This window comes from Phyllosticta citribraziliensis (assembly GCF_038025025.1).
Source record: "Phyllosticta citribraziliensis strain CPC 17464 chromosome Unknown J3D65scaffold_1, whole genome shotgun sequence".
In the NCBI taxonomy this organism is placed as follows: domain Eukaryota; kingdom Fungi; phylum Ascomycota; class Dothideomycetes; order Botryosphaeriales; family Phyllostictaceae; genus Phyllosticta; species Phyllosticta citribraziliensis.
This window is the reverse complement of record NW_027117338.1, coordinates 1,603,550-1,622,359: the sequence shown is the minus strand read 5'-3', so window position 1 is coordinate 1,622,359 and position 18,810 is coordinate 1,603,550. Positions and strand designations below refer to the sequence as shown.

At 54.7% G+C, this 18,810-nt stretch overlaps 5 protein-coding genes across 5 annotated transcripts; 3 read left to right on the top strand and 2 right to left on the bottom strand.

Annotated features, from left to right (window-relative positions):
* Window positions 1–1,236: 1,236 nt before the first annotated feature.
* J3D65DRAFT_663805 (MFS transporter) lies at window positions 1,237–3,143 on the top strand (the record flags this gene model as incomplete). Its single annotated transcript, XM_066802696.1, has 5 exons — window positions 1,237–1,491; window positions 1,641–2,038; window positions 2,085–2,181; window positions 2,228–2,884; window positions 2,940–3,143. The coding sequence occupies 5 exons, from the start codon at window positions 1,237–1,239 to the stop codon at window positions 3,141–3,143; spliced, it is 1,611 nt and encodes a 536-aa protein (XP_066659797.1).
* A 70-nt stretch (window positions 3,144–3,213) lies between these two features.
* J3D65DRAFT_25870 (uncharacterized protein) lies at window positions 3,214–5,262 on the top strand. Its single transcript, XM_066794848.1, has 3 exons — window positions 3,214–3,447; window positions 3,564–4,746; window positions 4,935–5,262. The coding sequence occupies exons 2-3, from the start codon at window positions 3,630–3,632 to the stop codon at window positions 4,940–4,942; spliced, it is 1,125 nt and encodes a 374-aa protein (XP_066659796.1). The 5' UTR covers window positions 3,214–3,447; window positions 3,564–3,629; the 3' UTR covers window positions 4,943–5,262.
* Window positions 5,263–6,517: 1,255 nt separating this feature from the next.
* Window positions 6,518–9,407, bottom strand: J3D65DRAFT_609987 (major facilitator superfamily domain-containing protein). Its single transcript, XM_066798745.1, has 5 exons — window positions 8,714–9,407; window positions 8,199–8,658; window positions 7,662–8,105; window positions 7,083–7,559; window positions 6,518–7,027 (listed from the first exon to the last, which is right to left on the bottom strand). Exons 1-5 carry the CDS (start codon window positions 8,974–8,976, stop codon window positions 6,929–6,931), a joined length of 1,743 nt encoding a protein of 580 aa, XP_066659795.1. The 5' UTR covers window positions 8,977–9,407; the 3' UTR covers window positions 6,518–6,928.
* Window positions 9,408–10,887: 1,480 nt separating this feature from the next.
* On the bottom strand, window positions 10,888–13,146 carry J3D65DRAFT_25021 (uncharacterized protein). The gene has a single exon (XM_066794793.1). It carries the CDS (start codon window positions 13,011–13,013, stop codon window positions 11,121–11,123), a length of 1,893 nt encoding a protein of 630 aa, XP_066659794.1. The 5' UTR covers window positions 13,014–13,146; the 3' UTR covers window positions 10,888–11,120.
* Window positions 13,147–14,928: 1,782 nt separating this feature from the next.
* On the top strand, window positions 14,929–17,605 carry J3D65DRAFT_25003 (cytochrome P450 monooxygenase-like protein). The gene is made up of 3 exons (XM_066794792.1): window positions 14,929–15,497; window positions 15,663–16,882; window positions 17,212–17,605. Exons 1-3 carry the CDS (start codon window positions 15,175–15,177, stop codon window positions 17,418–17,420), a joined length of 1,752 nt encoding a protein of 583 aa, XP_066659793.1. The 5' UTR covers window positions 14,929–15,174; the 3' UTR covers window positions 17,421–17,605.
* Window positions 17,606–18,810: the final 1,205 nt, after the last annotated feature.

Sequence of the window (18,810 nt, the reverse complement as noted above, 5' to 3'; positions counted from 1 at the left end):
TCTAGACCGTCCACACCTTTTGCCTCTGCTCCCTCAAATCGGTCCTATCCCGCAACTTACGGCCCCCTCTTACTCTGAGGCTGGCCGCTGAGAATCCAGGATTCATGCTATCTCGCAGAGACGACAATATCCAAAGATGGACAATGATCCTCATGTTCCACTGCGGCATTTGTTGATTGGATTGTCGCGATTTGAAGACGAGACCCATTCTTCTCCAGAACCGCTATACCGATGGTTGCTACTTCCAAAGACACCGAGACTCTAATCGATTTAACACCGAGAAAATTGACATCGATCCTCGACACTGCCATCGCCGGACTCTCCTTGAATGCAAGATACGAGCAGACCGGGCACGCCCAATCAGAGCAATTTGACCTGCCTATTGCGTTTCTTGTTGAGGATTCGGATGATTCCAGTGGCGCCTTGCTCCGGGCATCTCTTGCCTGGAACTGAATAGCGGATATGCCCGTGCGGGTCAGGATGTGGGTCTGGCCGAAGACCTCTGTGAGAGCGCTGGAAGAGTCAAGCTCATCTGCCAAGTGCGGGGGTATCACAGCCCGAGATCCCTAAAAGTTGCCTCACCTTGTTTTTTCCTCGTTTCATCCCTTTACTTAAGACAAACACCACAACTCTGCGAGACCGGCCCCTTTGTTTGACCTCATTTCCAAGGACCGCACGCTGCGCATCACTTGCTCCACCGCAATCGGGAAAAGAGCTAATCATCACTTGAAGATGGCTTTTCCTTCCTGCTGCGTCAGGCATTCAAGAGCTCGGGTCTCGGTCGAACTGCTCGGATATCTTTCCTCCTTGTCGACCTCGGGGTAGCTCTGCTTAGGCGGATACGTCAACGACCACGGTTAGGTTTCACGGCACATTGTGTCAATTGAGCCCCGGCGGCTCCCCCGCTGCAGCCACAGCTGCGGACATCTATCTAGAAGAGGCAGCGATCCGCCAAGAGTGGAAAGTTCCAGCCATACAGGAGACACGTCTTTGTTGATGATGCGGCAACTCGCGTACTCTGGAGAGTGATGGCGTCTGGGGAATGCGGGGGTAAGCCGCACTTTTTGTGGAGAAGTGATGCACAGTCCCTCAACTACTTCTAGGTCCGACTTGCGGAATGGTTATCTTGAATGCTCTTGCATACTCAGTTTCCACCTTCTCGTCACACTGCTTGCGTCTCATTCTGTCTCGTAATTTCTATTCGTTGTGCAAAGTTTCGTCTCCTACAAAGCAGTCATGTCTGCCACCGCAGAAGACGAGAAATCTGCCGCCTACAGGCAAGAGAACATGGAGTCTCCCAACAACGGGTCGGAAAAAGACGTTGAAAACGCAGAGTCGCTGCATTTGCAGTCCACCTATCTTGGAGATGGGGAGGCCTCGCACTTGCCAAACGAACACCGCCAGTATCTTCTTCAACGACATGGCACTCTGACTCTGGACCCTTTGCCCTCGCAAGATCCAGCAGATCCTTACAACTGGCCTGATTGGAAGGTATGATTCCCCCTATGTTTTCCATTAGCTCGTAGAAATAATCGCTTGCTCTCTGTACCAAAGTCCTCGTCTTTTACCAGGTCTCAAGACAGGGAGCTAGAGACGAGGACTTCCATGCATCGATTCAAACTTTGCTGACAACTTTGCAGAAAAATGCCAACCTCTTTCTCGTCGCCTTCCACGCCATGATGACGACCTTCACTGCCGCGGGCATCATTCCCGCTTTCGAGTCCATAGCAGAAGATCTCGGCTGCACTTTGCAAAGAGCGTCTTACCTGACTTCGATGCAAATTGCAGTGCTTGGATACGCACCCCTTTTCTGGAAGCCAATATCCTACAGATATGGACGAAGACCTGTATGGCTGCTGTCAACGTTATTATCTGCCGTTTGCAACATCGGGTGTGCCGTGAGTCACAGCTATGCAGCCATGGCAGCTTGTCGTTGCTTGGTTGCCTTCTTCATCAGCCCTGCAATCGCGATTGGTAGTGGTGTTGTCGTGGAAACTTTCTTCAAAAAAGATCGGGGTCGGTACATGGGTATTTGGGCGTATGTCAAACCAAGCTTTTCTGGAATGCGCCACTGACTTACCAAGGCTTATGGTCACTCTTGGCCCGCCAACCGGACCGTTCATCATGGGGTTTGTGGCGTATCATGTCGGGTACCGCTGGATTTTCTGGATATTCACAATAGTATGTGGGAAAATCGACACTCGAGTACGTCCACTAATCGATCCAGATCAACGCTGTCCAGTTTGTCGGCTATTTCTTTTTTGGCCCTGAGACGCGTTACATTCGCCAAGGCGTCAAACACACTGGCAGCACCTTCAAACGGGAGTACCTCACGTTCCAGCGCCTTGACCCGAAGCCGCTCCACTGGTATGAGTTCTTACAACCAGCAAGCCTGGCCAAGTACACCTCCGTAATGATTCCCACTTTTGCATACACGATGGTCTTTGGATTCGCTAGTGTCTTCCTCACCGTGGAGATTCCACAAATCTTTATCGAGAAGTTTGCCTTCAACCCTCAGCAGATTGGTCTCCAGTTCTTGGGCCTGATCATTGGCTCCATGATCGGCGAGCAATTGGGTGGCCCTCTCAGCGACTTTTGGATAAATCGAAGGACGAAGAAAAGCGGCCAAATCAGGCCAGCACCCGAGTACCGCCTGTGGCTGAGCTACTTTGGATTTCTCTTGGTGATTGTTGGTCTCATTGTCTTCGGTGTACAAACTGAGGACGCGAAGCACCTGCATTGGAATGTGACGCCAATCGTCGGGATCGCCATATCGGCTGTGGGAAACCAGATCATCACGACGGTTCTCGTCACCTATGCCGTCGACTGCCATCCAGGAGCTTCTTCAAGCATTGGAGTATTTGTCAACTTGATTCGTAGCACAGTGAGTATCTGCTCGGGCCAAAATATCACGCATTGAGTACTAACGAGACAAATAGTGGGGTTTCATCGTGCCATTCTTTGCCCCGGACATGATTGCAGGCTTGGGCATGAGTGCGACCGGAGGGGTCATGGCCGCAATTGTGTTTGCCGCAGGATTTCTTCCTATTGTGCTGCTGCATATCAGAGGGGTAAAGTGGCGCAGGAGCCGAGCAGTGAAGAACGAGGCTCGTGGTACAGACGCTGCTGGGAGAGGTGATTGATTCATTGGGCCTGCATTTTCTCGTCGAGCATCAGTGAATACATAGACTTGTTAGAGTTTCTTACCTTTTGAATTTCCGTCGTTCGTGGCAAGAGAGGGCGGGGAAAGCGCGTCCTGGTGATTTAACAAGCTTCTTTCCTTTTTGAGGATAGACAACAAACCCTTTCTCTCGCGACTTGTCAGAGGTTTGGCAACCGTAAACACATGATATCGTTGCTTACTACAATACAGACACATCGGCTATCTCACAGCAGTGGCTGCACTCTTCACTTGAGGGGCCCTGTGGTATTTTCCTCTTGCTCAAGGTTGGTCCTTCGAACGCTCCACTCTTCAGTCAAATATAGTCCAACTCCTCACCTTCTTCTCACCACAAACATCCTCCCATTCTGCTCTGACAACGGCCGATGCTGACCAATCAAAGTCAACAGCGACAATCTCTTTTTATCTGAGCCCTTGAGCCACCTCTCATCGCCACCAAGCCCACACCATGGCCGACGAGCAGTCTCCTCCGTCAGGACCGCCAGACCCTTGCCTGATATGTCTTCACTCGGAAGGACGTCTTTGCTCGGCTTGCCACTCTGTCGCCTACTGCTGCAAGAAGTGCCAACATTCTGATTGGAAGAGCCACAAAAACATTTGCTCTCAAGTCGTGGACAATCTCGAGCGGCCGGAGGGCGACTTCAAGCGCGCCATCCTTTTCAAGCCCGACGATGAGAAGCCACGCCTTGTCTGGCTTGAAACTCAACGCATGCAGGACCCGGATGATGAAGGAAAGACGCGCCTTTCTACCGCTCGCACGATCGCTGATTTCCTGGCATGCACCCAAGACGCCGTCAGCGGCCTTGGGTTTCAACGCAACGTCCGCCGCGACCGTGATCTGAAACACACCCTCGTCGTCAACTTTTGCGAACGTAATACAATCAACTACAGCGTCCGTGAGGCGACCGACGTCCGCAACTTCTACGACTTCAAGGGTCCAGTCATTTTCTTGAAGAAGATCGGTTTCACTCCAGATGAGCTGGATTATGGAGACATAGAGGCTAGGGACTACCTGGACATTATCGACTTCTTGATCGCATTCGGCAATCCAGTCTACAAGGACCATAGCTACCTGCTCCCTTCGAAGCCCTTCGAGTCGAACTTTGACCTTGCTGCCGACTTCCGCAAACTTGTCCTCAGCGATAACATTTCCGACCACGAGGACGATGGCAAGGAACAGAAAAGCATTTCCGGCGAAGGGGAGGATGCCAAGCAACCGAAGAGCATTTCCGGTGATGGGGAGGATGTCAAGCAACCAAAGAGTATCTTCGGCGATGGGGAGGATGTCCAGCAACCGAAGAGTATCTTCGGCGAAGGGGAGGATGCCAAGCAGCCGAAGAGCATTTTCAGCGACGGGGAGGATGTCAAGCAACCGAAGAGTATTTTCGGCGACGGGGAGGATGTCAAGCAACCGAAGAGTATTTTCGGCGACGGGGAGGATGTTAAGCAGCCGAAGAGCCTTTTCGGCGACGGGGACGATGACAAGCAACCGAAAAGCCTTTTCGGCGAAGGGGATGATGAAAGCCCCCCATCGACTGAAGACGAGAACATTCTCGGTGAACAGGGCGATGACAAAGAGTCGAAGAAAACAAACCCGCCAACGACTGACGACAAGAGAATTTTCGGCGAAGGGGGTGATGAAAGCCCCCCATCGACCGACAACGAGAGCATTCTCGGCGCACAGGGCGATGACAAAGAGTCGAAGAAAACAAACCTCCCAACGACCGACGACGAGAGCATTCTCGGCGAACAGGGCGATGACGAAGAGTCGAAGAAAACAAGCCCCCCAACGACTGACGACAAGAGCACCGTCCAGTGCGTGCGCATCGCCTGCGAAGGCGACCTTCACGGTGGCTCTGCCAAATTCAAGCACGTTGTGTTGCCAGTGACCGACGCGGCGACCTACTGTTGCTCGAAAGTGCCCTCGTCTAAATCCTACCACGCCTCTCACATTTCGCAGCTCGTCGACATGCCGCTCCACCTGCGTCGCGTGGTGCGCGAGCATGGCGATCAAAAGACTGAGACTTTCAACCCGGAGGCGACGCTGCTGCTTCATCAACTCCACGATACATCGAGCGACGGTTGGGGCTGGCCACCACCGCAATGGCAGGCTCACTACGGCATCATCGGGAGCGTTGTGGTGATGCGCGACGACGGTGAGGATTTGACCATCCAGCAGGTTCGGGAGCTATGCGAATTCGCCCGCATGGTGGCGAGGCCGTTGACGGATTCCGCGCTTGAGGGCGATATCAAGCCTGAAGTAGTCAGAAGGCACTACTTGACCCGCGAGAAGATGGATGATTTTGTCAGGATGAAGAGGCTCGGGAAGCTGGAATGATTGGGGTGTGGAGCGATCGTGGCTGCTTTTGGTTCTGCACGGAAGGCACCGACTTCCCCTTTCTGCCTCTTCTTCCTCAGTCTCGTCCACAACAACCATCCGACCACTTCCCTCACACCTTCTCTCACCACGACTGTGTACATTCACGTAAGTCGACTTTTGCGCCCCAAGAGATGAGGAGATAGTCATCTAAGTTTTCCTCAGGGCGGCAGTAGCCGAACATGGGTCCACTAAGGCAAAAGCGTCCATCTCGTTCACGATAGCCGCATCAAAAAGCCCAAACACCCAAGGAGCATTCATTGCTGAGCGCGAATCCGAAGGTGGGGATTAGACCACTACCTTCCGTACAGCCTCCAACGCGGTTGTTAAAAATGGCCCTAACTACCGTGCGTGCTTCGTTTGCGGAGAGATCGGCCACATCAAGAGAAAGTGCCCTCGTCGTTCTTGCTTCACCTGCGGCAAGGTCGGCCACTTGAAGAAGGATTGCCTGGGAGCCACGCAGGATATCCAAGGCAATTGATGTGGGCTCAAAGCTTTCGGAGAGGGAATCATGACGGATTGTGATGCGATGGATGTGCCTGTCCGGCTAGCGGCCAGCCTACGGACTTGCGGAACGGGCCTCAAATCACAGATACGTGGCGTTTCGGTAGTTGCAAAATTCCAGTCCTGTGATGCCAGATGCCAGGCCCGAAGCTCAAATTTCCGTAGAGGTCAACTATTTCTCAGTACGGAGTGACCCTCGTGGCCTCAACATGCTCGCCTTCGTCTCCATTTTTCTACGCCGCACCACAGCGGATTTGGCCACCCTCTGGGTCCGTTCGAGTAGTGCTGAATGTCATCTCCCTGAGTTCAGCAACTTTCCAGTTGAGACGCTCAACACGGGTTGGAGTTTGCGCCTTGCATCTGGCTCTTTCTCGAAAGTCCCTTTCTGAAACGGGAAAATCGCATCATTGTCTCGAAAAGTTTGCTGCAAGAATCTTTGGGGTTTGTATGGAATGCTCCTGCGTACCCACATTGCACAGGAGAAGTAGAAGGCTTGACTGCATGAGTTACGAACGCTTCAACGACATCATCCCATTCCCCCCTCTAGGTATCTGATTGAGAATGTAAGTAGTCCGACCTCTACATATAGGAGCAAGATGCAACCCCACTAAGTCGTCAACCCGTGACGGTCCATCCAACTCTACTGGACAGCTGAAAATGTCTATCAGGTATCGCAAAGAATGCATTCCAAAGCCTACCCAGTCCTGACTTTCGCGAGGGAATCCGATTTGGACCCGGCAGCATCCATCTCGACACTTTCATCGCGCCTCTCCGTCGGCTCCGCGCCACCCTCAAACATGGACAAAATGGCCATGTCCCTGTGCTCAAGTCAGTCTCTGCTCTAAGTTCATCTAATGGTATTGAACTCACTGCAGTTCGAGGTTTGGCAGGAACCAGGCGCACAGAATCAACGGCACCGCGACGGCAAACCCGACAATGGTGATTTTCTTCATGACTTCCGAGTACTGCAAGAAAGTCAGCCAAACCACACGCCACGCAAGAAGGGGAAAAGTGCCGTACCGCCAAATTAATTGCCTCGCGCTGCGCCGAGCCCCACTCTGGAAGAGTTCCAGTGATGGAATCGTACACCTGATCAATCACGCTCTGCGGCGTACCCTCGGCCAAGTACCTCCTCAAAAAGACCTTGAACTCATTCGTATAGATGCCACCAGCGACGCAACTTCCGACGGCCGAGCCCAGGAACGAAATGAGCAAGACGAGCGACGAGATCTGGGCGAGTTCGGCGTGCGGCACGACGACCTGAGCGGCGACGAGGGCGATTTGCTGGATGAAGCCCGACCCGATGCCTTGGATGAGCTGGACGATGAAGAGCTCCGCGGTGCTGTTGTGCGCGCCGCGCAGCCGGATCATGACGCCGTAGCCGATGCAGCGGACTATGACGCCCAGCATCGTCAGCCACTTGTAGCGGCGCGTCTTGTACATGATGATGCCGGCGACGATGCCGGCCAGGCATTCGGTCACGCCGTTGGTGTATTGCTGCAAGACGAGGAGAGATTAGCATGTCTTGCTCTGCCATCTCTTCCAACATTCCTGCCCCCTTTTGTCTTCCCCGTGTGCGTGAATAGCGCTCTGACTTACAAGGAAGGTCGCATCACGCGCCGAGTAATTGTGTGCCACAGTCGCCCAAGCATACAAGTACGTGTGCGTGGCCGAGAAGCCAATCTGGTCAATGCCCGCAAGCGTACACGCGAGCACGATCGTCAGGTTCTTGCCATAGTGCACCGGCACCACCGGGTGCTTCGCAACGTACTTCTCGTACGGCACAAGTGCGACCAGGAGCACCACTCCGAGCGCAATCAGCACGTCGACCCACGGCGTCGACCACTTGCCCGGCGTCGACGCCGCTAGCGTGAAGGGCAAGAGCAGCATGGCGAAGCCGCCGCACAGAAGGATCATGCCGCCGAGATCGATGAGTGAGCAAAACTCCCACACGCTGATCTTGACTCTGGGCACGAGGCCAGACTTTTTGGCTTTGCGTTGGAAGTAGAGCAGCGTTCCGATGAGCGGACCCGTTGCGACTGGCTGGAGTATTGTCAGTTTGAGAACTTTGCGAGCGACGGCAAAAGGGCAATTGGTAAAAAATTATGGGAAGAAATTGAAATGAGAGAAGCTCACCATGATAATGGCAAACATGCCAATGCCCCACCTCCAACCAACCCCATCAGGCTTAGTGACATCGTCGACAATAAAGGCCGAGATCCACGGCATGATCAAAAACGGGGTAAAGGATATTCCAATGACGAAGCCACGCCACCTGGGCGTCGAGACATCGGAAAAGACGACAGAATTCAAGATGTTGGTGCCAGATTGGCCGACACTGTAAAACATTTTGCCTGCAGCATAGGTATTTATGTTTTTAGAGGCGGCTGTTAGGACGTAGGAGAGGAGGTAGAAGGAGACGGTGAAAAGGTACGTCTCTCCACGCCCGATGACATCGCTGATTTTGGCGACTGGCGGCTTGATGACTGCGCTCACAATGGTGCCGGCCGTGGAGAGCGTGCTCAGGAGGGACAGGCTGTTGAAGGCTGATGTGCCGTAGTTTTGATATGTGTAGACCAGACTGTTGTCGAGTTCACTGTATCCAAGTTCAGATTTTTTTTCATACAGAAGGTACCCTTAAGAAAACTTACAAGCCAATCATGATCATGGCCAGGCCCAACCAAAGACAGTATTTGCCATATTTGCCGTAAAGCGCCTGGACAGCTTCCACTTTGGCAACACCAATGGGCCGGTTCGCGCCATGTTGTTCATGCTCCGCTGGATCGATTTTGATGTTTGCCTCGATTTTGGCATTGTCGCGATATGAGACGGCGTCCGCGCTCGTATTGTCCGGAGTCGAAGACGTCGGCGACGAGGGAAGCCGTTGGTTCCAAAGACGTTTGAGCATCTTCATGATGGCGGTACCAAGCAGACGCCAAAGGGCTGACTGGCTGGACAAGCTTGCGGGAGAGGCTTGCGTTTAAAGTCCCTCTTGTCGAGCCTCCAAGCCCACCATCCATGCGCGCTCTGTCCTACTATCGCGTGTGCCTGGTCAGCATCGAGGATGAGGCGGCTGCCAATATTGCCCTTTTTGTTGCGGAGCCAGTCGATGGTACGACTACGAGATGGACGATTGGTCTTCAGTGCATGGGTATCGCTGATAAACTTGCATGCGAATAGTGGGTGAGCTAAGGGTGCAACGGCAGGGATGCGGGGAGTCGAGGTCGATGATAGCACACTACGGCTGACTTTGTTTTCGGCCTCGTGAAGATGGTGTCATTGGTCCCGCACCAACGAGAAAATTCCCCAGATGGCTGTCCTCGAGTGCGAGGCGCCGGATCAAGCTCTCTCTCCGCGGTTGCAATGGGGTGCAGAGTGCAGGGATTGGTTTCTTGCCGAGCGAATCACCAACGTCATTTGATCTCCAACGTGCATACCCGCGTGGATAAGGTGTTTTCTTTTCCCGTTTCTTTTGAAACGATGTCCAATCCACGGTTCCCAGCACGAGTGAATGAGTCGTTTCGCGGTATTTCGACAGTGGCGTGTGCAATTTTTCGACAAGGGCTAGACGGTACTACGAAGAGACTGGACGCAGATCGAACGTAACGTCCGCTTTAAAGCTAGGATGCCGAGCACACCGTCAGACTTGGGGACCGCCCCTTGACCGACAATCATCGTCCAATTGTCTTCGGGTGTGCGGCCAAGACCGGCATCTGACTGCGTTAGTAAGATGGTGAATTATTCCCAATGGAGCTTTACAGTGACCTTGTTCAGCCTGGCAAATAAATGATCTTGTAGACTAGGCTTTTGAGCAACAGCCTTAAGAATGTGTGAACAAAAGGCGGGAAATGCAGTGTTGTAGTCCTGGATGCTGTGAATTTGTACGAGTCCAGCTGTACAAAAGAGAACAACGCGTGTATTTCTGCATGTTAGTCGACAAGCCATGGTGATCCACCAGGTATGGACTTCAAACGCAGGGCGAAGGCGCGGAGAATTTTTCACCCAGTCCCCGCGTCTCCACCCGTTGTCCTCCTTCAGCTCAAGATGCCGAACTGTGCCGAAACCGACGACGGAATAGCCGTCCTTTCCTAATTTGGCAGGTGTCAGTAGTAGCCACGGCATTTGACTTCGAACTACGGCAGCTGCTTCGTAGGTAGTTTTAGAAAGAACTTTGTTTTCTCTTGTGACTTGGTGCAACGGTGTCTGAGTTTTGAGTTTGCCAAAAGGTGCTGTACAAGAGTCAAATGACACCGTTGTAGCCTGAGCCAGACCACGCCTTTCCAGAGTCGATTGAAAAGATTTCCACCCACTGTAGTCGAAGGTGCATAAAACCCTGTCGTGAAATTCTCCGACGTTGGTAAATGGTGAATGAAGAGATATTCAACCTGCAGGCTACCCGAGCCAGTACGATCTGTAAACTCATGTTCGTTTGGATGATACCTGGAAAGTAGAACCGTCTTTGAGGGTATTAGTATCTGCGGCATCAAACGACTGCTCCAAGCGTGTGGCCGCACTGTGACTTCTAACAGTAAAGGAAGATATTGCGCACAGCTGAGTTGACGATGCTGTAAACTGCGTAAAAATGCTGACATTCCAAACCTCTGCGCCTCGCTTGCGGCTGTAAATGCACCTCTAATCAGACTTCATCAATCCAAGCGTGCCCTTGCAAGAAATAATGCAAGAAGTTGAAACCAGTCGGATCATTCTCAGTCCGACCCAACGCGATCCTTTCTCCGTCGACTGTCACATCACCATATCGCAGCATCTCATCTTATCTTTCTCCAGAATCAGCGACATTCCTCGCAATCATTCCAGGCTGGTATCAGTCCACAAGGCTGGAGCGCGTTTACCAAAGCGGGCTTGCGGCGTCGCTTACGCGGCTTGGCTGATGTTGGCGCCCCCATGATTGGACGATGGACTTAAAGATAGAGGCTCTCGCATCCCAACGCGGAATCCAGACCGAAGCGTCCTGTAAACGAAGCGACAGCTGACGATGGAGGATTCTGCAAAAACTCGAGTCCAATCCTGCTCGCCGACATCAAAAGTCTGGATCGACGCCTATCGCCCAGCATTGCCGTTCGGCCGCCGGATACGTTGAGTACGCGGGCGCGCGGCGTGGTTTTGTTGGAAAGAGTTCGAGGTCCCGTCTTTGCTGCTCATCCATCGCTCGTCCCATCCGGGCAAAGTGCCTTGATGCAAACCGACACCTGACTGAACATTCAATTGCACGGCACTTTGATTGTACCCGGCCAAACAAGCCACATCACCCCTCGGATTCCAGCTCTTCTTGACGTTGACAATCTTCTTCTTGCCAGTGCGGACCAGACAATCCTCAAACATGGGATCTGGGTGAGGGTCGTGGATTGAGGTCAAATCTACTTGCATAGCGTGGTCCTCGAGTCCTGCGAAAATCGACGGAGAGTATGGTGACGGACTCGTCAAAGAGTACACAGGAGAATCAACTGCGCGATTTCGGCGATTGGGAGACTCGTTCCTGGGATGCAAAAAAAGGTCCCAGCCACTGTCTCCAGACGAGTTCACTTCAGCACTCTTTTCCATGTTGTCGACATTTGAATGGTGGTAGGCTCGGCCTCCGGAGACACGAAGATCGAAGAATTTGAGCAAGCAGTGCTTCGAGCCGCCAACCAAGAGCCTTTCACGCGCCTTTGGGAGTATCGAGTACACCGCGCCGTCCTCGGTGGTGTCCCAATAGCTCGAGACGTGCGAAGAGGGCGAGCGGATATCGTGTATTCGTACGACGCCGTCATACCATCCACTGAGGAAGAGGTTGGGGTCATCTCGCTCTGGATCTGAGGCTGAGGGTAGGCCCGAAAGGGGATAAACCGACGACATTTTGGCATTCGCGGGATTAGACAAGGAGTCGGACGACGAAGATTCGATAGTGAATTTTCGAATCGGGTCCGTCGCGAATCCAGTCGGAGTTATCGCGCACAACTGTATGGGCTCTTGGGAAGGACCAACTCCTACGAGGAGGCGCTCTGGAGATAGAAAGCGAGATGACCATATGCGGGGCAAAGACTCCGAGCCATTGTCCGGCAGCAAGTTGAACTCGCTTATAGGCTCTATCTCCGAAGTAGGTCTGCTGTCTCCCGGATAGACTGGATAAAGGGCCAAATCTGAACGTCCTAGAGCGGCGGCTAGTATAGGCTTTGGCGATGAAGACGTAGAAATAGCCCTCACAAAACGATTACTCGTATTGTAGATATATCTCCGCCAAGATGGGACTACATCAAGGTTCAAGTGGAGAAGATTCAGTTCTCCATCAGCAGTGCCGACCATGATTGGCTCCACATAGCGCCCGAAATTTGGGCTGGCTTTTCTCTGGAGAGGTCTAAGGATCTGCATGCATGTGATATCGTCTCTGCCTTCAATCGAGCCAGGTATCTTGAAAACGTGCCAATCGGTTTTGTGATGATACTGGTCAAAGTAGGTGTGCCTGTCTGCGGCTGAACAGCCCTCATACAAGGCCTCCACAGCTGGACCAGTCTCTTTTGCCCGTATCAAGAGATCTGATCCTGCGCTCCATGCGAGTATCTCTCTCCGACCATGAGAGTCTCCGCCGTTGAACCTTTCGTATGAATCTAGACAAGGTACATAACCCATGGTCTGTCCTCGGGGCTTTTTCCATGTTGAAAGTTGCTCTCTTGTATTCAGGGACATTATGGAGCCCGAAGGCTCAAGTTGGCGCGCCACGAGGGCTTTGCGATCAAAGTTTCGAGAAAGAGTCGTCAAGGAGTGGACGAGGTTGTGGGCAGGCTGGTCGACTCGAGGGTACGATGGAAACCGGACGCGAAGAAACATTTTCCAGCCTTCTTCCCGGACATATGCGTTCAGTTGGCGGCATGTCTGCGAAAGGTTGCGCAAGTCTTGTGCGCGCTCGATGTGGGTCGCTATATTTGTGAGAAGCTCTGCCGGAAGGTCGGCCAGCATGGTTGGCTATGTGGAGGATGTAGTTCCAGCAGGGGCGAGTATTTGTGCTGGCTACGCGCGAGCGAGGATCAGCGCAGCCGGTTGCAGAAGCAGAAGAGCACCGTCGGTATCAAGACGTTTTGTCGCAAGTCGTGAACGAAGCGGAGAGATCGAGGTTTGGAAGACACGGAGGCGCAGATCGTGAAAGACGCGAGTGCGAGGCGAAATGTCGGGACTGGTCGCAGAGGACAAAGGTTCTGTACAAGGCGCGAGCAAGGCAACAGAGAATGGAGTTTTGTAATAAGACGAGACGCGACGAAGGGTGGAGCAGAGTGGATGACTGGTTGACTCTCGACGACTGGACGTCATCAAGTGCGTGGGTTATCGATAAGACGACCGTGCGAGCAAACGGCACGGTTGATGGAAAAGTCGTGGCACACTTGGAGCTCAAACGCTCCCTGTCACTACCCCACATAGACGGTTGAATATTTCTGAGTGCGTATTCTGCTCTCGGGTGGGTTGAGTACTTGCTGTTGGATATGAGTACTACCTATTAGGCGCCGATTGAAGCGGAAGATTCCTCATTAACCGCATCCCCACTTGTCAATGTGCGGCATGACTTGTGCTATTTACATGTAGCCTTGAACCTTGCCAGGCACAACCGTCGAGCCTCCTGTTTTCTCAAGATAGCTTCCGACAAGCACCTGCTCAGAAAGTGCGCTTTCCTTTGCTCTTACACTTCCAAGAAACCATACTTCCATCCATATGGTGGTCACAAGAATGCGAAATATGCCTAGACTACATCTTCCAATGCTCCAAACAGCAACGCAGTATTTCTACTACCACCGCCCGGGCGCACGCGACCAACTTGGCATGCGCACGTCAAATCGTTTTGAGTTCAGTCTTTGACCATCAATCCCTTTGAAATCTCTCACACGCCGTCCGGAGTTCGATATCTTTGAAAGTTTGGAATCAAGATGGAGCAAGAGTTGCTTCAATATCGCCGGGTAGCGAGCTCGTGCTGAGCGTGCTGGAAAACACCAAAAATAAGTGAACCTACAGTCAGCTGAGCAGGAACGAACGCTGCGTGTCTTGGCCAGTACACTGAAGGTCCAACAGCAATTTTATGTGCGAGAGACACGCTTCATGGCTTTGCCCTGCTGTTTCTGGCAGCAGGGTGGCGTGGATGTGCCTACATGCGTGTATCTACATGTCCACACCAGCGTCAAGAAACTTGGCCATGAATCTTGGAAAACCATCCTTATTCCCGTCCCTCACAGCGTCCACCACTCGCAAGCGGACGGACGGACAACGGCTCTAACCACTCGCAAGCTTGACAAGAACAAGAGCTAGCGTAGCATGGCCATCCATGCCTCCTCTGCACCCATTCCCGCTCCCGTCCATGCCCATCACCCTGTCAATCCCGCCGTCGGCTCATCCTTCCGTTCGTTCCCTTTCCGGCTCCCATGTCCTGGCTGTCCTGTCCGCACATGGCTGCCCGCCCGCCCGCCCCCGTCTGTCGATCTCATCGACGGCCACTGCGCGCGCAACCTTCATTCGAGAGTACACGCCCAGCCAACGCGCCCGTCCATCGGAGCTTAAAGTGTGCTCTGACAAGCAGACGCGCAGTGCCGACCAACCCAGCCGCTTGAGGTGCGCACGGTCGACGTGCAGTTGCCATTGTCAATGATGTCCATCAGTCGGTGAGCGGGGTTGGTGGATTGGTAGTCCGCGGGGTAGCTCCGTAGCTAGCTCCCCTCAGATGGTAATAGATTGTACCACCCCGCAAAGCCCCTGATAAGCACGCGCGCAGGAGGAGCTTATCACTAGAGACGGCGTACTTCATGGAGATGACGATAGGGCAAGCGACGTACGATACGGCGCCCTACTATGTAGCCGTTGACATGACGCTCATCTGAGGATTGGCGGCCTTGCCATTGGCGGGCTTGGATGGTGGGACACTTCCTGGGAGGAGGGGCAGGAGTGACGAGTGACACTTTTTCCCCCTTATCCTCTAACTTCACACCTCTCGTAGATCTTACATCTCGTCCTTGCCTTTACACTTCTTTCGCAATTGCTTGCGTGGCAATTGAGCTCGTCCACACCTCTCCCAGGTCCTGCACCACACGCGACAACCCGGCCAACCCGGCCAACAACACCACCACCACCGAACTCCACCACCATGCTCCCACCAACGCTCCTCCTCCTGCCCCCCCTCCTCATCCTCCTCCGCCGCCTCCTCTCCCCCGCGACGGACCGCAAGCCGCTCGACGCCATCCCAGCCGCGCACCCGCTGGCGCCCTACACGGCGCTCTGGATAACGTACGTCCGCTGGCGGGGCCGCGAGATCGCAACCATCCACGCGGCGCACGCGCGGCTGGGCGCCGTGGTGCGGCTCGCGCCCATGGAGGTCAGCGTCAATTGCGTCGAGGGCGGCTTGAAGGAGGTGTACGCCGGCGGCCGGTACGGGAAGAGCGAGTGGTATAGCTTCTTTTCGAATTACAGGTGAGTTCGACGACTGCTTTGGGCTTACGGAATGAATTTCAAGATAGACGCGAAGGACATGAGGTTTTCATCTGTCACTGTCGTTGTTTTTTTTCGGGTGTACATCGCAAACATTTGATTGCTGTGGTTGTGGGTGCTGATGTGGTGATGTGTGGTTCTTTGTAGCAACGTACCCCCCATGTTCGCCATAGTCGACTCCAGGCCGCACAGCGCGCGCAAACGCCTGCTCAGCGGCATCTACTCCAAGTCGAGCGTGCAGGCCTCGGCGACGCTGCGCCATGCCGTCTCGCAAATCGTCTACCAACGACTGCTCCCTCAACTGTCGGCGTGGTCTGCGTCCAAGGCTCACGTCGACATGTATTCGCTGCTGTCGGCACTCACCATGGACATTGTCACGGCGTACATTTTCTCGCTGCCGCTGGCGACCAACTTCCTGCAGGATCAAGGTGCTCGCGACGCCTTTTTGCACTGGTACAATTGCCGCCGTAGCTTTACCGTGTATCACCAGGAGATGCCGCGCCTGACGACGTGGCTGGAGAGACTCGGCGTCAGACTCGTGCCGCGGTGGGTGGACGAGGCGAATGCCAACATCGAGGCCATGGTGTGGGACTTGTGCGAGAGGGCGAGGAAGTGGGTCGAGGGCGTGACAGCCACTGAAGGGGCGGCGGAGCTGGAGAAGAGGAGGACTGAAGGCGAGTGGCCGGTTGTATACGATGGTCTAGTCAGGGCGCTGGTGAAGGAGCAGGAGAAGACAGGTAACAGCAAGCAAAAGGAAAGGGACGCGATGCTGGAAAAGGGCGAGGCTTCGGAACCGCAAGACGACGCCATGAAGCACGAAGTCGCCTCGGAGCTCCTCGACCACCTCGCCGCCGGCTTTGATACCAGCAGCATCACGCTGACCTACCTCGCGCACGAGCTGTCGCAGCGCCCTTTGCTCCAGGCCCGCCTGCGCGCCGAACTGCGCCAGCTATCTCCCCCGATGACGCCTGCGTCTGCGCCCTCGCTGCCCTCGCCCAAGGCCCTCGACGCCGCGCCCCTTCTCCATGCCGTCGTGATGGAAACGCTCCGCCTGCATGCCGCCATCCCCGGCCCGCAGCCGCGCGTTACGCCTCCTGGCGGCGCGTCGCTGGGACCGTATGCGAATCTGCCTGCCGGCGTGCGCGTCGCCAGCCAGGCGTGGAGTCTGCACCGCAACGCCGACGTGTTTCCGCAGCCGGAGCAGTGGCTGCCGGAGCGGTGGTTGGACGCCGACGGCAATCTGTTGACGGCCGACGGCACCAAGGGCGGCGACGGCGACGGCGACGGCTTCAGACACATGATGAGGTGGTTTTGGGCGTTTGGGAGCGGCGGGCGCATGTGCATCGGCAGCCATTTGGCCGTCTATCGTAAGTGAAGTTTCTTTTTCTTCCGTCTTTGCCTTTTTTCCCGGTTGACTGCTTGCCATTCCGTGGTGCATCGTTTCTTGTTCTGCGTCAGATCTGTGGCACGGTGGGCGGGCGGCTAGGGAGAGAGAGTGGTCTCGATTGACGCCGTTCGCCTGATGCGTCCTCCCACATTGGCGGTCCTGCCGTTTCAAAATGGCCAGAGACGTGGCCCGGATTGGCTGCGTCACGTCATATGCGTGTGATGCGATGCGGCATGGAGGGTGGTTTTTCTTTTGTCGGGTTTCCTTTTTTCTTCTAGTGTCGGGCTAATCGGTGCGTTTGCGCAACAGAGATCAAGTACATTGTGGCGGCCATTTACTCCAATTACGAGACGCGCGTTGTCGATGACGCGGGCATGGAGCAACAGGACACGTACACGGCGCCACCCAAGAGCGAGCGGCCGCTGATTGTGACGTTGGAGAGAGCTGGAATAAAGGGAGAGCGGACCAACGGTTGCCATGGCCAACAAGCAGTGGGCGGGAAAGGCGGGGTGGCGTAAAGGTGGGTTTCTTTGTGCGGGCTCGAGTGTTGGCTGGGCTGTCGAGGGAGAGGGTGGGCATGCGGGCTTCTCTTCTCTCGGCTTGGCGCAGCGGAAATTGGGCGGGCGAGGCAGGCTCTTTTCGGGCGTGTGACGCGAGGATAGGGATCTGGAGGCAGGCTGGAGATGGGTGGATGATTGCATGGTGACGGTGGCACCAGTCGAGTTGATGGCTTGGCAGGCCCGTGAGAGAGAAAGAGAGAGAGAGAGAGAGAGCGCGGAGCGGAGGGAGAAGAGGGAGGCAGCGTGGCGTGGGGTTGGTGGGTGCCTGGTGGGTGGAAGGGAGACAGGTTCCTGCATGCCGACGATGCATCCATGGTAAGGTAACTAATGTACCTAGCTTGGGTCGTGACAACGTGCGGAGCGGAGTGGTGTGGTGGGAGACATGAGGCGTGCCTGGGAGTGGAGCCGGTGACGATGCTAACCAAGGGCACACACGGACAACCGAAAGAAGCAAAGAACAGGGTCCACGTAGGAGCAGAGCAGAGCAGAGCAGAGCAGAGCAGAGCAGAGCAAGCCGGGTTGACGTGACGTCGGGTTGCACAGACGCCGCCAGATTGGGATGGCAGTGCAGAAAATACGAAGACGCGGTGCGGTTCCTGGGTTGGAGCGTCTGATGATTGCTTTTGCGGTGCCTGCCGAGAGCGAGAGGGAGTGGTGATGGAGGTGATGGACGTGGTGATGGAGCGACGGAGAGGGCGAGGTTTCGTCTGCCGTGGCACTCGACGACAGACGGAACCGGGCCCACCCTGATGCTGGCAGCACTGCAGGGATGCTGGAGCGTTGCTAGCTGAACCTTCTTCTCTACATACAACCTGAACCCTCCCACCGACCTGACTACTGCTGCTGCTGCTGCTGCCAGCGCCTGCGTCTGCACCTGCGTCTGCGTCTACATCTGCGCCAACCTCCAATCCACCAACCTGCATTCTTTCAACCACAAACTCGCTCTGCTCCTCGCTCGCCCTCGCCCTCACCCTCGCCCTCCAAACGCCCTCGCCCATCTCCCGCTCTTCCCCGCTGTCGCCAGCCGTTGTCCTCAGATTGAGCCAGGGATTGTCCATTGGAACCTTGCACTCCAGTACCTTAACTCGACAATCGTCCTCAACTCCCCTCCGTCTCGCTCGCTCCTTCGACATGGCCTTTTCCATCTCCCATTGACCTGCTGGCCGGCTCTCGTCGCCGTGCCCATGCCCTGCGTGGGAGCCAAGGTACCAGGGATGCTGACGTCCCTTACTTTGCACCATTCATTGCATTCTCTCCCACGCTCGCCGTTCAAGACTGCCACCAGCCCAGTCCCTCTGCCTCACTCGCTTTCTCCCTCTCGCTTTTCCAAATACGGGCGCCGCCATCC